The following is an 18,539-nucleotide window of genomic DNA, read 5'->3' on the forward strand; positions in this document are numbered from 1 at the left end:
ATATCCCTGATATGAACACCATTTTAAACCACAATCTTACACAAATTCATATAACGTTTCATTCAACATCCAAGAACTTTTAAACAAGTCTTATTTCTCCACATTTGTAAACACTGGGTCGGGACTTCCGCTTACGTGTGACCTTTTTAACTTGATTACGTACATTTGGTCGTGGATGCGCTACATGGATGCACTCCGAGGCCGTTACAAGCCATATATTTATGTTTAAAAAGTATGTCATTTTTTTGTTGAAAAATGACTCATCGTTTTGCTAGACAACACCCTTATTCATCGGCTGGTGTCAGGTAGAGCCTTTTGAAGATGCTATTAAACTGAAATTTGGACCTTAACCAACTGCTATCTATTTAAGTCCATTATATGGATGAGAACCCTGGAAAGATTTCCTCAAAAGCCTCAATTTGTTTTCGACAGAAGAAATAAACAAACTGACGGTATGACACGTGGATGAGTTAATTTTCATAAAACTTTAACTTTAAAGTGAACTATTTAATAAAAAAGACAAACTTTGTCATCATTTAATCACACTATTCTCATTTCAAACCTGAATGACTTACTTTCTTTCTTCTGCGGAACACAAAAGAAGATGTTGGTAACCAAACAATGGCAGTACCCATTGACTTGCATTGGTTTTGTGTCCATACAATAGAACCACTGTTACCACTGTTGTTCAGTTACCAACATTCTTCCAAATATCTTCTTTTGTGTTCTGCAGAAGAAAGAAACAGGTTTCAAAATGACAAGACGGTGGGTGAGTAAATGATGACAGCATTTCCCTTTCTGTCGGTCTCTCGACGTTGTGTCGAGAACGACAGATGGGGTTCGCCCTTGAGAACCAATCAACTCTGACTACTATAGAAAAGGCCAATGAAATTTGGCGAATGCAATTTGCATGCCGGGCTCCGCCCCCGGAAATCCGGTATAAAAGGAGGCCGGCGTGCAGCATTCACTTACCTTTTGTTCTTCAGAGCCATCGCTCATGAGTACAACTCAGGATTCAATCCTCTACAACTACACGCTGGTGCTACGACGTGTTACAGCGGATCGTCCCTTCCTGCAGCGACCTTCCCCTGGGCGTCTCGGCGGTTCCGGAGGTGTTAGAGATTTTTTCTAAAAGTCCTTTTCAGGACTGACTGAGCATTCTCCAGCGCGGCATGTCCCGCTGTTCTCTTGGGTGCGGCACCCTCATCGAGGAGGGGGATGGACACGATCGCTGCATTAGGTGTCTGGGCGTCCAGCACACTGAAGCAGCGTTCGTTGACACATCTGCCTGCACTGCGGGCAGATTGTCATTCAGAAGTTGCGGTCACGGGTGGCTGTCTTCCTACGGGAACCAGCCACCATTTCGTCTGCTACCCGGGCTGTGACATCTGTGGCTACGGCCCCGATGACCACCCACGTTAGCAGCGTTAGTGATACGGGGAACTCTGCGAACGTAAACCCGCCAGCCAAGTGCTCACGGGCCGATCGCACCCCGATTCGCTCTTCTGAACGTTCCCCAACCGGCGGTGGCATACCGTCCGGATCCTCACGCACACACTCGGAAACGATGTGTGACGTAGATGAGATGTCGCTCGCAGCATCGGAGGGAGACTGGCATCCGACTCTGCCGAATCCAAACTCCACCCCCAGCGGTCGAGTTCAGGAGGAAGCAGAAGTGATGTCATCCGTGCTAACCCGGGGATACGTGGTTCCCGAGGTCGGTGCGCGGTGCAAACCGCGCCCACCCCGGGTGCCATGTTTTTCCCGGAGGTGCATGAGGAGCTGTGTAAAACTTGGAACGCTCCACTCACGGACCGTTCCAGTGAAACCAGCTCCGGCTCCCTTACTTCCCTCGATGGTGAGGCAGCCAAGGACTGCGTCGAGATCCCCCGGGTGGAACGTCCGCCTGCGGTGCACCTGTGCCGCGGACGGCTACCACCTGGGGGGGGATCGACCACTCCTACCGTCCAAAGCACGTAAGACTTCGGCATCACTGGTGTCGAAAGCTTGCGATGTTGCGGGCCAGGCTGCCTCCTCTCTCTATGCCTTGGCCATCCTGCAGGTCCGCCAGGCCAGGGCGTTGAGAGGGCTCCACGAGGGTAAGGCCGACCCGGGTATAATGCAGGATCTCCGTGCCACCGCTGACAGCGCTCTACGGGCGACTAAGGCGGCGGCACGGGCCCTGGGTCGGACGATGTCCACGGTAGTGGTCCAGGAGAGACACCCCCGGCTATACCTTGTGCAGAAGAGTGACAGCAAGGAAGTCCGCTTTCTTGATGCACTCATCTCGCAGGGTGGGTTGTTGGTAACACCGTCGAGGACTGCGCTCAGCAGTTTTTTGACGGCGAAGCAGACCGTGGCAATTAACCACATTTTTTTCACGCCGCGACTCGGCCGCCTACAGGCCTCCGAGATCTCACGTGACGTCTGCTTCCCTGCAACCCAGGACCCTTTCGACATCGGCTCCGGTTCCTGTGCCCCCACAGGCGGCACCCCGGAAGCAGAGGTCGAGGGGGAAACCTCCACCCCGTCAGCAACCTCCTCGCGAGAAGGGACACTGACGGGAAGACCCCAGGGAGAACAACATCGGGCCCGAACCTTCACAGCCACGGCTCTGATCGGTCGGTACGGGACGACTCCTGCCTCGTCACCAAAGCCGGGCCCTTGTTAGGGCTTGGCGCCCACTTACTCACTGAGTTTTCTGTTCTCCCCGGGTTTACTTGCAGCCGATCGCACACTCCACTGGACTGTGCTCGGCGAACCGACCTCACACCCTGGCGAGGCGTGAGGTCGTACACATATGACAGCTGTCACCACTCTCAAACCGACAGTGCGTGCCGTTGTCCCGCCAGGCAGGTAAGCAGGCGGAGCAAAAACCTTCCCTCCGGGGACTCCCCGTGACATGGTTAGCTCCGCCAGCCGACGAACCACCCCCCGTGGGAATGATGAAGCAGACCGTCCCCTTGGTCACCCTGTCACAGTCCCTGGGAGCTCGAGAGCTGCCCACACTGTCTCGCTGGCTAATGAGGGCGGTCCGTCTTGGTTACTCGATCCAGTTCGCCAGAGACTCACCCAAGTTTCGGGGCATCATCTCTCCCTCTGTCAGAGGCAGGGACGCCTCCGTACTTCGGGTAGAGGTCACCACCCTTCTGGCAAAACAGGCATCGAGTTCGTCCCTCAAAACCAAGATGTTCAGTGGGTCACCACCCGCACTTCATCGTTCCCAAGAAAGACGGCGGGTTGCCCCCAAAGGCTGCGTACCCTGAACAGAGCACCTTCACAAGCTGCCATTCAGGGTGCTCACACAGAGGCGCGTCCTGACATCTATGAGGTGTCAGGATTGGTTCGTGGCAATCGACCTGAAGGACGCTTACTTTCATGTCTCGATCCTCCTCGACACCGGCCGTTCCCACGGTTCGCGTGCGAGAGGCGGGCATATCAGTACAGAGTCCTCCCTTTCGGTCTGTCCCTGACCGCCCTTTCTCCCTGAGAGGAGGAAGGCGAGCGGGTACTAAACTATCTCAGCGACTGGCCTATCTTGGCACACTCGCGAGATCTGTTATGTACACAAAGGGACCTGGTGCTCCGGCACCTAGGTCGATTGGGACTCCAGGTCAACCAAGAGAGGGGCAAGCTCTCCCCAGTGCAGAGCATCCTCTTTCTCGGTATGGAACTCAGCTCTGTCACCATGTCAGCACACCTGTCCGCAGTTGTGCCCAACCAGTGTTGAACTGTCTGAAATGAACATTTTAGGCAGACAGCGGTCCCCCTGAAACAATTCAGAGGCTCCTGGGACACATGGCGTCCTCGCGGGTTAATACCCCTCGAGTTGATGCACATGACACCGCTCCAACACTGGTTTCAGAGTCGAGTTCCGAGGAGAGCGTGGCACACCGGCAGCAGGCGCATGGTGATGCCGCCCTGCTGCCGACGCACCATAACCCCTAGTCTTTATGACTTTTTCGACGGACTCAGGTCCCTTTGAGCAGGTTATGAGGCAGGTCGTGGTGACGACTGAAGTCTCCCTGCAGGGGTGCGGTGTAGTGTGCAACGGGCACGCAGGTGGGGTGTTGGACGAACCCCCGCCTGCGCTGGCATATCAATTGCCAAGAGTTGTGGGCTATGCTACTTGCACTGAGCAGGCTACGGCCTCTCGTGCGAGACATGCACGTGCTGTTCCGAGGACAGCACTATAGCTGTAGCGAATACAGATCGTCAGGGTGGCGTTCGCACACAGCAGCTAAACACAACTTGCTCGACGCCTCCTCCGGTGGAGTCAACAGGTGACTCGTTCCCTGCAGGCCACACACCCCGGGCAAACTGAACTAGACAGCCGACGTGCTTTCTCGCCAGTTTATGCCTCGTGGAGAGTGGCGACTCCACCCCCGTGCAGTCCAGCTCATTTGGAGGCTGTTCGGGTAGGCCCAGGTAAAACCTGTTCACCTCCCGTAACACCACCATTTGCCCGCTTGATAGTCCCTGCCCTCGGCACGGATATCCTTGCGCACAGCTGGCCGCGGGATGGGCGGAAGCACACCTTCCCCCCCCCAGGAGCCTTCTTGTACAGACTCTGTGCAAGGTCAGGGAGCAGGAGCACCAAGTGTTATTGGTTACACCACACCGGTCTAACCGCACTTGGCCTCAGAGCCGATGCTCTGGACAGCGACTCCCCCTGAACCATTCCCCTGACAGAGGACCTGCTCTCTCAGGGGAAGGACACGTTCTGGCATCCCAGATCAGACCTCTGGAACACCCATGTCTGGTCTCTAGACGGGACGAGAAGATCCTAAGATGGCTACTCCCCCTATACGGCTGAGACCATCACCCAGGCTAGGGCCCCATCTACTAGGCGGTTACACGCCTCTAGACGGTGCCTCTTCTCGTCCTGGTGTCTTTCTCAACGAGAAAGACCCACTGAGGTGCTTGATCAGGATTGTGTTCCCCTCCTCACGAGACTGGAGACTAACATCTCCCTTCCACACTGAAAGTGTATGTAGTCGCTATTGCCACTCATCACGACTCAGTCGGTGGAAAGTTTCTAGGGCAACACGACCTGGTCACCAGGTTCCTAAGCAGCGAGAGGGCGGAATCCGCCTCATCTCCGCTCCATACCCTCTTGGGACCCTAAGTGGTCCTGGGGAGCCTCAGGGCCCCCCAAAGAGCCCCTCGGAGGTTCCGATCTTCCTCATAGAGTAAGACGGCCCTCCTGACGGCGCTCACTTCCTTCAAGAGGGTAGGGGACCACCGAGCATCCTCCGTGTCCCTGGATTGCCTTAAACTCGGCCCTGGAAACTCTCACGTTATCTTGAGACCCAGGCCCGGATGCGTGCCCAAGAAGTTCCCATTACTCCCTCCGGGGCCAAGTGGTGAACTTGCAGGCGCTCCCCATGGGGGAGGAAGACCCAACCCGATTAGTGTTGTGTCCAGTACGTACTGGACCGCACGCAGAGCTCTGAAGCTCTGACCAGCTCCGTGTCTGTTGGAGGACAGCAGAAGGGGAAGGCTGTCTCCAAACAGAGGCTGGCGCACTGGGTCGTGGACGCCGTTACGACGGCATCCCGATCTCGGAATCTCCCATGCCCATTGGCAGTGAGGGCTCACTCCACACGGAGTTTAGCCACCTCCTGGACACTGGCAGAAGCGCCTCTCTAGCAGACATCTGTAGAGCTGCGGGTTGGGCTATGCCCAAACACCTTCGCAAGGGTTAACAACCTTCGCGTAAACCCGGTGTCAGCCCACGTCCTGCGTGGCGACATGTAGGACTGGCATCCGGGGGGGCGTATGCCTGCGAAAGCACCTTTCCACCCTCTAACAGGTTGGGTCAGTGTGCTATTTACCTTTTCTTCTTACCCGAACACATCGCTAAGAAACTGGTACCTCACCAGCCTCCCTTCTTACCCAGACACTGGTTAAGAATAGGCATTCCATCCATCACCAAACAAGCACCCCCTGGGGGCTGGCTGGGCAGAGCAGCCTTCCCCCTTAGGCCGGGATACCATGTGAGCTATCACAGATAGCTCTAACCGGACCTAGTGCTACCGGACGTCTGTAACACCCCCTCCGTGGGCTGTTCCGTCTGATGTATCCTCATGAGAATGGTTCCCACTCCTGGTAACCCATGAGCTTCCCCAGGTGGGCCTCCACCTCGCGGTTAACTACTCAGTCCGCACGTTCCATGCGTTCTCCTCCAAGGACGAGACCATACCTATATCCACCATATTCCTCCCCACGGGTAGGAGGTGGCCTCTGTAGCGCTTCTCTGATTAAGAGTCGCGCTTACCCGGTGTAAACTGATCTGGACGGCCTCTCGCCTATAGAGAGCTAAGGCCCCGTCCGTGAAAGTTACCGGTCAGGGCTGTACCCATCTTTCTCCAAGAAAGCTCTGGAACCCCCCGACCACCACACTGGAAGGTTACAGTCTCACGAAAGCTTCGAGATGACACGCCCAGGCTTGTTACCGTCGCTTCGCTAGAGATTGTGACGCGATACAGCGTTGTGGCGTTTTCCATAGGCAACCCCATCTGTCGTTCTCGACACAACGTCGAGAGACCGACAGAAAGGGAACGTCTTGGTTACGTATGTAACCTCAGTTCCCTGATGGAGGGAACGAGACGTTGTGTCCCTTATGCCACGAACACGTATCGTATTCTGCTGCAGTTTGAGAGGTCTCAGGCTCTTCAGAACAAAGGTAAGTGAATGCTGCACGCCGGCCTCCTTTTATACCGGATTTCCGGGGGCGGAGCCCGGCATGCAAATTGCATTCGCCAAATTTCATTGGCCTTTTCTATAGTAGTCAGAGTTGATTGGTTCTCAAGGGCGAACCCCATCTGTCGTTCTCGACACAACGTCTCGTTCCCTCCATCAGGGAACTGAGGTTACATACGTAACCAAGACGTTTTATTTCATCAACTATTTCTTCAATCTGGGTTAAAAGAATTTAAACATAAAAAACAATAGAGAAACATTTCATTTCTTTCTCTGAGGTAGGAACAATAAACGCTGTCTTGACTCGAGATGGGGGCAGTAGGAAAGAGACATGGAGAGAAAGGGTAGAGAGAGAGGGCAAAGGAAAGCAACTCTTGAAAGGGTGTGAGTGAATAAGTAACAGCAGCGGGACAATGGCCATGGAAACAAGCATACGGTCCTGAGGGGGTGAGAATGACTCAACACAATCCAACGGCGGCAAAAACCAGCGTGTGTGTGTCAGAAACACAAGTGTTTTTAAAGTATGTCAGTGTATTTAATGCCAGAAAAAGATGATTATTTCATCTCGCAGCAATATACTTTTGAAACTTTAATGCTAAGTGCACTGACCGAATCGATCCAACACCAGTGGATGATAAGCCCTTTTCATTACTCCTTATTGCGCTATAAATCCAAGGTTTATTTTCAAATCTAGGTCTCCAAAAGTTCACTAATGGAATAAAAACAGTTCAAAACTCATAATCCAACAAGACAGGCCTGATTTATTACATCTTTTAGGAAGAATTTAGGTCTAACACTCTTAGCTTCAAAACAACAGCAAAGAGGCTGTCAAAGTTACGTTAAAAAGCAGATTGAGGGAGTTTGGAGGCTTCTTCAGTATTACATTTGCTTATAGATTTTTCTAAATGTCTAACTTCATTTATGAGCACTTTAAAAGTGCTGACCAGCTCTCGATTCAGTCTTTCAAACTTAATCTTAATCTTAATCTGACAGCTTCACCATTCCCATGGCATGGCCTCATGGGAAAACTGTGTGCACTGCTTTAAGATCTGCTCGCCTATAGTATTAATATACAAAGCATTCAGACATCCTGTCCAATTTATGTGCTGCTTTTACTGTTCAGGTAAGTGTGGATATTCAGATCCAGGACTTTGGTTTGAGTAAACAAACAAAAAGAAACCACACAGCAATACAACAACCAATCTGTGGTCAAATTTCCAAGAACTGCTTAGATTGTCCTCAGAAAATGTACAAACCTAGTTGTCCAACTGGTGCTGCTGTTTAGGGAGTGTCGAATCTGTGTGATGTGTTGCCAACGACAACAATAAAACCTCTTTTGATGACACAGCGCTTGATATTATCCTGCAGTTGAAGGTTTTTATCGATGGTAGCGTTCTTCACAAGCTGTGGATGAACAGAGGGCTCTGTGTGCATTCTTTTTAATCTACAGTCAATGGCCCAGCGCTTAGTTGACAGGGTTATCTTTGTCTTTAAAGAACGGTGGAGGCCGCAATAGGTCAAGTCAGTGGATTTAGGCGTCTAAACATTTAGCGGGACCTGATTCCATCAGGGCAGTGTTTTGTGCAAATACTTTTTTAGGATTTTATAGTTTACTGAAATATTTTAATTTAACAACGTTTTAGTTTAAGGAGTCATATGTCACGGCTAAAACGAATATTATCGTTTGTTTTAGATATAATGTAATGTGTATATACAGGATTTAAGGTAAAAAAATGCTGTATTTTCCACATAGCGTGCATGTTTGTATCTCCTCTTTGCCTGCCTATCTGAAAAGTGCAGATTTTTTACAAAGCCCATCGCTCTGAAAAGCGAGGTGTGCTATGATTGTCCAGTTAACCAGTGCGCAGTGATTGGTCGAATACTGCAAGCGTGTGACAGAAATGTAACGCCTCTCACCATATTTGGAACATCAAGTTCCAAAACAATTGTACTGACAGAGACGCCCACCGTACTTGCGTTTACATTTGGCAGGTCTTAGTCAAGTCATACCACAAACTGATGTAGATTTGTGGGGGTGTGGTTACACCAGGTGGTTACACAAGGTGTTTCAGGCAGGTCTAGGTGAGTCTTCGCTTTTAGATAGAATGCATTTGTGGTTCCGCTCCTTACATTTTTGCAATTTTACGTGTCTAATACATGTATGGGCAACTTATAACACACCAAAGACACAGAAAAACAGGATTTGCGCCATATGACCCCTTTAAACTATCTGCCTAAATATTATATAAACTTGATAAACTTGAAAATCCGTCATCACTTACTTACCCTTAGGTTTACCTGTATACATTTCTTTGTTCTGCTAAACACAAAGGAAGGAATTTGAAAGAATATTAGGAACCAAACAGATCTCATCCCCCATTGACTCCCATTGTATTTATTTTCCCTACTATGGCAGTAAATGGGGAATGAGATCTGTTTGGTTAGTGACATTTTTCCAAATACCTTCCTTTGTGTTCACCAGAACCAAGAAATGTAAACGGGTTTGGAACAACCTAAGGGTGATTAAATGTTGACAGAACTGTTATTTTTGGGTGAACTATCCCTTTAAACTAGACAAAGATCATAAATGTTGCCTCAGCAATATACACGAGTTTAGTCACAAAAAAATATGAACTGAAAGTTATTAAAAATTAAAACAAAACTGAAACTAAAACTGAAGGAAAATAAAAACGTTAATAATATTTTCTTTTTTTAAACACTAACCCTTTCTCTTAACATGTAGTGGTCTAGCTTTTGTTGAAACCATTAACTTTGTATTGGCACCAACTGTATTATTGCTCCTGTATGACATATCGCTTATGGCTCCCTAAACTCTTTGTAAGTCACTTTGGATAAAAGCGTCTGCTAAATGACTAAATGTTGAAAGCACATAACAAAAATGCTGAAAATTAAACTAAAATTATCATGTTAACTAAAAATGTAATAATAAAAGCTACTTATAGTGCATTCTGACCTCACATCAGTACATACATTTTCTAGGAATCGAACCCATGACATGATCATGCTCTACATTAATCTACAATTTGAGCTAAAGGAAAGACTTGATTCAATCTCAGTTACAAAGACTGTATTTACACACCACATAATGCATATTGTACACAACACAAAAAAGCTTTTTGAACTGTGCCTGGTTGTTTCACTTGTCAGTCAAGGAGGACTAATTGAGGGTTTCTTCAGAATGTGCTGTAGGCCAGACCTCTGATAGTTTAGTACGCTAATGTCAGTTTACATAAGCCTGTTTAACAGACGCTACTCATAAATGAACATTCTGTGCACTAACCTCGAAGACAGTTTTCCTAAAGCCACACCGAATAAGAGTGATTTACAAATCATTTAATTTGACACAGTAAAAAACTTCAGGTCACGTTTCCCCTATCAGTAAAGACAACCGTCAAGTTATCACCCACAGAAGCTAACATTAGCCATGATAAGAATTTAAATTCACCTGATCATGAGATCTAGTGACAAACAACCTTTCTTATTTATTTTTCACCCTGTACCTAGAGACAGATGGTGAAAGATCACTTTATGTAAGCAAACTTAATGAAGAGAACACAGAGGAAATATTTACACTCAGCACATACCAGCTTGACACTTTATGAAGTAAACACGTGTGTGTGTGCGCATATGTCTCTGCCAGCATCTATGCAAACTCTCCAAGCTGCCAGGCAAAGATGTGGAAGAGGTGTGGACAAAAACAAAGCTTTGTACCAACAGCCGACAACTGATGATCTGTTGCTTTAAAGCATAAGAAGTAAGTTTAGCGCTTTAACAGGCATGTAAATGCAGGTGGAAACACTGACAGTATTTTCAGCGTCGCTCATGGTGAAATCAGATTATGTTGTGTACTTCCGAGCCCTTGATCTTATTGCCGTGGAGGTGGTTTGGCGGCGGTGAGTCAAGTCTCGCCCTTATGCGCACGTATCTGTTACACAAGTCTGAAGGAACAAGAAAGCGTGGTGAAATCCATCGCGCACAAGCAAACAGTGGTGAGCGGATGTGTTCAGTTACCATGACAACCAGAATCATGTGTCGAAACAAACGGCACCGCATTCTGTTTATTCATGAACTGACACATACTTGTTACTTTAAAAGAAACATGCTTCATTTTTTTACATTGATTTATTTAGCAGACCCTTTTATCTATAGCGACTATTATTTTGTAATATACAGCCGAAGAAAAAAATTAAGAGAGATCTCTCCCAATTTTTCTTTCAAATAAGCATGCAACATGCCCATTTCAGTGTATGTTGAATTTCAACAAAATCAAACCTCAGGAGTGACATTAGGTCAATGTGAAAGACTGATAGCATTACAAGACACAAAAAACTGTGATACAAACTAAGGTAATCACATAAAAAAACTGTTTAACTTTAACTAAATATATGTTCAAATTTGTATATATATGTTCTTTGCATGAATTTATATTCTTTGCAGTATTTGACGTCTGAAAAAAGCATATTTTCTATTATTTTGACCTGTTCCTACAGTTTTAATTTTCTGCAAATAAATGTGAATAGAAACAACATTTTTATTTGAAATTTGGTAAAAATATTGTTAGTAGTTAAAAAACAATCATTTTAATAATTCACATACCTACATTTACTATTTATAGTACTTACTTTTTTCCACGGCTGTACATATTTTTACTAATACTGTACTACATTTTCACTTTAGTTAACAGACAAATACTTTTGGCAAACAAGGGACGATCACCTTAAATGCTGCAGTTTTTAGCTGTGTTTAGTTGCGCATCAGTATTATATCTCGTACTACATTTAAAACATTCATTGTTCATCTATTTAAGGCCAAATCATGTCGCTTGTAGATCATATAATTGTACCAAATGATCAGATTTACATTTTTAATATAGCAAGCATATAAAAGGTTAAATGTCTATTAGATCTACCGTACATAAATGTAGAAACAGTCTTGATATAGGGGCCAGAATAAAATAGAGACTAGGAAGTAAGTAACAAAAGCCATAGCAACCACCTTAAACATCCTATTAACAACAACTTAGCAAGAGACATTCAGAACACCTTGACAACCGCTTCCAAAAAACAGCATCACGGCTGTGATGCACAGTACACTTTATTACATTAAATTACATACAGAAACCATGGTGTCTTCGATACCGCAGTTTAATTTAAATCAAACTCATTAAAGTAATTTAAGGATGTGATAATCCTGAATATTCGGATTCTCCAGATAACCTACACCAGAGGTTTGGTGTGCACCCTTTTACTTTCAACCAAATATTCAGCATCATCATCTCACACAACACACAAGCACATGGAGTAATCCCCCGTTGCCTCTCTAAAGCCTATTGGGAGATTCTGCCATCTGGACACGCCAAAAGGCGCCAAGCAGGAGACAGCTTTAGGTTACATAACTTTCCAAGAGCTGGTATAGCTGAACTGATCTGATTTGAGCTTGTGTCTGTGATTATATGAAAAGGAGAAGAGCTGATTTCAGATCAGATGCTCGGGCAGCATGTGAGATCTGTTAACTGTGAGATCATTAAACGAGGCCATGTGTGCGGTAAAATATCACTCTATGAGTTCTTCTGTAGTTAATGTTAGCTTAGCATGTGTACATTTGCACTTTCCACAGTATGACATGATTCAGAGAACATTCAGCAAACACATGTGGACACATATCAGGTTTCATTTACTAAAGAGTCTCTTAGCACAACAGCTCTGTTGGTTCAACCTATAGTTCATTTGTATTAAAACTTTCAAATAATTGTTTATAGTAAACAATATGAGATTAATAAACGGATGTTTTAGTTCCTCATTATATCTATCAAGAGTCTTATCAATAGATTTTGTGATTCAGCCATTTTGTGAACATCATTTTCCGTTGTATGAATATTATATACCACATATTTTGTGTTCATACAATGTATATTGCATAAATCATTCATCTGCTTTCTAAGAGAACGTATCGGGTATCAAAAAATAACAATTGACCACACTATTATTATGCAACTTATGATCTTACGATTAATAAGCCAACTGTCACACAACCAATCCAGGAACATGTCCAGTGCTTTTTTTGAGTATCCTCTGCCTGTATCCATCCCGTGTGACAACTCAGCCAAGAGGTTATACTAAATTTTAGATGACTTCCTGCATTTATGTCACTGTGTCTCTGCCTCTCCCTCTTTTAAAAACACTGAGGACTGTATTACAGCATCTGTGTGAATTTGGGTTGAATTAGAAGTGGCAAATCCTTTATCCATTTTCTTGCAATCTGAAATGATATTGAAATAAGTGATTGAGCAATTATACAGTAAGTCAAGGGTTTCTAGCTATGCTCTCTAGAGATTGGAGACTTCGGACCATCTGTTGTGCTTTAAAAGTGTAAGTGAAATGAGAGAGATAGAGAGAGAGAGAGAGAGAGAGAGAGAGAGAGAGGGAGGAGAGTTTAGAGCTCGTCGCTGAAGAGAAGCAGAAGTCAAGGTGCCCACATCCGGTAGTGTAGTGGAAATGCAACTGCAAGCCGAAACAGACAAAAACTGTGCAACAGCGATTGTGTGCGGCCTCTCACACAGCTGGTGCAGTCACACACCAATTCCCCCTCACGCAAACATTGTGTGAATTATGCGCAATTTTTGATATAGGTTTATGTGCAGGTTTGAACATGCTAAAACAACATTGACCACATACACACAAGCCCACACAAAAACAATAACAATCTCAGCACACATTCTTATGAAACACAATTGGCTTTATATAAAGCTTTGCCTAAAGAAAAACAACACAGTGATCTCACACACACACACACACACACACACAACTGAAATCAAAATCATCTCAACTCTCGAATCGAATCTGAGGTTTACTTGCAAAACTATAGCTAAAAATTGTATATATCAGTGATGTTTGAAGTTTGCCACATCCTAATACAACAGGAAATGTTGTATGCAGTGGCCTTGGATCTGAATGACCTACAGAAATCGTGTATCATTAACCAGCAACATTGTGAAATGTCACACACATGTAAACACTTCCCTGCACAATTCACACACAGCCCACAGGTCAAGCTGTCCATGAAATGGTTATTGTATTGACTGTGTTCATGGAGTCATGTGTTTGACTGTCAGTCAGTGTCAACTGAGTCATATGACGCGATTTCGTGTTTTCCTGTATCTTTGGTGTGTTACAAGTTGTCCATGCATATATAAGACACTTAAATTAGGACATAAATAGAAATCAGTGGTTAAGTTTTATTTACAACACTTTCCAAAACTCCAAAATCCGAGTGTGTGGAGCAGATTAACACATGGTTGTGCAAAAAGGCGGTTTCTAAAAAGTGGGGCAAAGCCAACTTTGTAAGGACAGTCTGCCGCTTCTCACTCACAGCCTGTAAGTACGTTTTCATTATTAAAGAATTTGCAACTGACCATTCAAACGTAAGCTTTTTGTCGTCCTACGATCACAGATGCAGAAATGGTTTTATACTTACGAGGCTGAACAAATCCCTTGTTTAAAATACGTTTTATTGACTTTGTCATGTTGCGTAAAAACACAGTGGCAAAGGCTATTCAAGAAGTTGCTTTACTTAGCTAATTGTTAAACCTAACCGTGTTAAAAAAACTGATCTGTTACGCTCTGCTGGCTAAATCGCGCTGGCAAAGTAGATTAATCCACTTGGTCAAATGCATTTTCTGGATCATATTCGGGCTTGAACTCACACAGTACCGGTGACATTATCAGCTGTCAATGTGCTTTGAAGGCTGATGTTCCGAATATGGTAAGGGGTGTTACATTTCCACCACATGCTTGAGGTATTCGGCCAATCACAACACACTGGGTAGCTGGCCAATCAGAGCACACAACGCTTTACAAAACGATGAGCTTTGTTAAAAATCGAGATGTTTCAGGAAGGCGGGGCACTGAGGAGCAACAGTAATGGACGGTGTGTAAAAACTAATGTGTTTTTTGAGTGTAAACCCCGTAAATACACTGTACATCACCGAATACAGGCAAGAATGTTCATTTTAGCTACTTTAGACTAGACTACTTTAAAATTAACGGTCAGACAAACAAAAATTATTTTCCAGTTGTGTTTACACAAAAACAATATCCTTTATCACAACAGGATGTGCCCCCATTTCTAAAGTATTTTTATTCCTACTATGGAAAGTAAATTGGGGGTTGAAGGGAATTCATTTTTGAATGAATGTCGTGCACTAGGAGTTTGTTTGCTTGTTATGATCACTTGAACAAAAAGGCAACCAAATCAGTGCTAATCCAGCATCACAGACTGTCAAATACTGCTGTGAATGTCTCATAGACAGTTATTAGGCCAAAATCCAGACAGACAAATCCACTGTAGACACAGTCATGCCTACAGGCTGATGTTGTACAGGAAACATTACTAATGGGCACTAAGCGATCAATGGAATGATTATTGTGAAAGGAGCCATGAGGAAACAGCATTTTCTAGTATCTAATCTGGGTCATCATCTCTAGAAAACTATTTGTAAAACACAAATGACTCGGATTTGTAGATACATGAGAAGATGATCTGGAAATATAGGAATGTTCACAAAACATAAAAGAAGAAACATGATGGCAGGACACAGGGTGAGATAGCGAGGGTGAGAGAGAGAAACAAACAATGGAAAAGGGGTTCTGCCGAATGGTATTTCAGCTGAGGGGGGTGGGGGGGGAAGAGGAAGGTCCCTATTTCTGGAGTTTCACGACAATAGGAGCAGCCCACGAGCCCGTTTGATCAAAAAAATGCCTCTCCTTCTTTCTATCAGCTGCTGTGAGGTTTAGTTGTGGTATGGAGTGTGTATCCCTCTGAATGAGACGCTGTGTTACACGTTCATGCCCCGGGCATGGTCACAAGCGTGTGGGAGCCGTAAGGAAACAAATATTTTCCTCTAACATGCACAGCAAAACCCATTCACTGCTGTTTCATTTAGAGGATCCTCTTCATGCCCGTGTCCTGATATCATTTTTCTCCAAGAACTCCATTGAGGCCATTTAAATTTTAAAAACTTTCGTTTAGATTTCTCCCTTTTAATCTTCAAGTACCTCTTTCTACTTGAAACTAGATGAATTAGTTTTATTTCCCTTTATTGTACAGGACACACACGCAGACAGTGATGTCATTTCACTTGAAACTGGACAGTCTAGCAACACAAATGACTAAATGTCTTGTTGTGAAGTGGGCAGAGGCTGTATTATGGTTTGGGTTTCGAGATTGTGTCGTGGTCTGTTATTAAAATGTATGGGAGGGAGGATTTTATGATTCTGGGCTTTGTTCCCCATCTTAAGGATTACAGCATAACCCTGCAGGACTGAACCCCTGGCTTTCCTGAGAGGAAGTTAGTCCATATTAGAGAGCTATCCTAAGGTGATTAAGAGTGTGTATTGTCGTAGGTAAGTAAAAAATCTAAAACAAGGTCCATAATTCCATGCCTCCATAGATCTTTGAGCAAAAGAAACACTGTCATCTTCCTCCTACCTTCATGCATAGCTTGATTCCACCAAACTACCTAAAATACACATTTCATGCACCTACCAATTTGTGCTATAATATACGAGCAACACCTTATAATCACTCCACTTTTCGGTAGGTGTGCTTTTTAAACACTACGCTTAGATTTCTAGCAATAACACATGGCAATTTCAGGCTTAGTTCTCCATCCCACACGCTCAGACTGATCTCAAACTGGCTCACGGATTTCTAGGAGTCATACGTACACCATGGTTACCAAGGAAACGTGGTTATTCATGCAGAAAATTGTTGTCAATAAACTCAACAGGAAAAATAAAGGATTGGACATTTTAAACCTTAAACAGGGCTTACCACGCTTGACACACTAAACCAATAACAAGTGCCAGAGAATCTGTCCTGAACTAGTCCGATAGAGTTTACATTGGTGACCTTAAAGCGATAGTTCCAGAAAATCACGCTTGTGTCATTTCAAACCTGTGTGACTTCCTTTCTTCTGCAGAACACAAAAGAAGATATTTACAAGAATGTTGGTCTCCAAACAACATTGCCCCCCATTGTATAGACAATATGACATTATTCAAAATATCTTCTTTCGTGTTCCAGAGAAGAAAGAGTCAACTACATATTTTCAATGATATGAGGGTAAAGAAATGCTGACAGAAGTTTTATTTTTGCGCGAGCTGGTCCTTTAAACATACTTTTTAACAACCACGGCATAAAAATTGGCCACTACCATTAATATGATATTCGTGGGCTCTTCGGAACTGCTTGTACATGTAAAATATGGACAGTACATGCACAAAGATGTACACGCATCACAGTGAATCTCACTTCAGATTGGCATTTAAAGACTAAATAACAAACAACTGCAAAAGAGGTACAGGAACTGAAATCAGTCAAAATGACATGAAAAGCCACATGCTGATATTATTAATGGGCCTATGGCCAAAACTAAATGGTAAACTGCACTGATACTTCTCTACAAGACTTCAGACTATGTGTGGGGGGGATTGTATGGCTCAAAGACAAACTGCTTCATTAGCACTTTGTATGGGCGAGGAGCAGATGGTCATATTAGTGCTGCTGGCAAGATGGATCTCACCAGTCTGAATTAGCACATCCTCCCGAGGAAAGCGAATCCCTCGTCAAATATGCTGACTACAACAATAACATATATATTCGTTGAGATATTCACTGACAAAACGTGAAGTGTGAGTTGCGCTTTCGTAAGATGGCTATGCCCGAGTTTAGTTTCCACTTCGCAACAGGAAGAGAAGCACCGCGCAGATGTCTTCAATTTATAAAGCAAACTCCAAACAAACCAATCCCAAACTCAACAGTCTGACTCCCAACAAACAATATTGTCCGTACAGCTCAAGCACGGGCTGTTTAACACGTTTACACTTTTACAAGCAGATCGTGTGGACGATCAACTTCCGACGATTATCCTGAAAGTAGCAGATCCGCTTTTCGGGGTCGGGCGTTGTTGTGGTGGTAGTGCCTGTACACCCCTGCAGATGGGGCGCAGGTGAAAAGACTCAAACAAAGGACATTAAATGAGCCGATACACTCCCTTACACAGTCGTCCGCCTGCTTTTAAGTCCACTTACCTCCGTGTGTAATGTCGGACAGGTCATAGTTCTTGGCTGTGCGGGGGAACTCCTTCAGTTTGCGGTTGGAGAGGATAAGCGCTCCGCTGGACGCAGCCTCCTCCAGCGCTTTCTCCACGCTCCTGCTGGCCGCTACGGTCGCCGGCAGCTGGGCTCCATCCCCAGCAGCCATCAAACACTTAATGGGACCAAAATCTTACTCTTTGAAACGACAATCGCCCCTGCTAGAAGTTCATCTCCTCCGATGGCACCCCGGTAACGTTTCACAGCGGTGAGGAAAGTTTTTGTACTCCAAAAGTGTTGGTAAATCCCGTCATTGAGTAACGATCTGCTCGATGCAGCGGCGCAGCGGGTTGACAGTCAAATCTGCGGGAGCGAGCGGAGAACAGAAGGGGCGGAGCTTACGGATTGAGCAAGTCTTGATTGACGGAGCGGACACACCCTAAACGTGTGGGCTTCTAGGGAAATGTACACAAAGCAGTCATCGGTAGGGGGAAATCATAAAGTTTTTTGCTTGTGATAATAAAGTAGAAGCTTATTGAGATGTACAAACTGAACAGCAAATTTTGCATAGTTTTATATTGATAAATACAGATTGAAGGCTGATAAGACGATAGCGAGACTTCTCATGTGCAGTACATCACAAAGCATTTCCCTGTTTTAGATCCATTAACACTGATAAGTGCACTCAGTGAGAGCAGGAAATAAAGCACATACATATTC

General features: G+C 45.1%; 1 protein-coding gene across 2 annotated transcripts in view; it reads right to left on the reverse strand.

Moving 5' to 3' along the window:
* Positions 1 to 18,203, reverse strand: part of lrch4 (leucine-rich repeats and calponin homology (CH) domain containing 4) — a 39,121-nt gene extending 20,918 nt beyond the window's left edge. Inside the window, exon 1 of one of the 2 annotated variants that reach the window (XM_056747068.1) lies at positions 17,817 to 18,202. In XM_056747068.1, the coding sequence (XP_056603046.1) occupies positions 17,817 to 17,988 (172 nt within the window). In that variant the 5' untranslated portion in view covers positions 17,989 to 18,202. Of the gene's footprint in view, positions 1 to 17,816 lie in introns of both variants that reach the window. The other variant, XM_056747061.1, reaches the window with a different exon arrangement.
* Positions 18,204 to 18,539: the final 336 nt, after the last annotated feature.

Source organism: Triplophysa dalaica, chromosome 1 (genome assembly GCF_015846415.1).
Source record: "Triplophysa dalaica isolate WHDGS20190420 chromosome 1, ASM1584641v1, whole genome shotgun sequence".
Taxonomy (NCBI): Eukaryota; Metazoa; Chordata; class Actinopteri; order Cypriniformes; family Nemacheilidae; genus Triplophysa; species Triplophysa dalaica.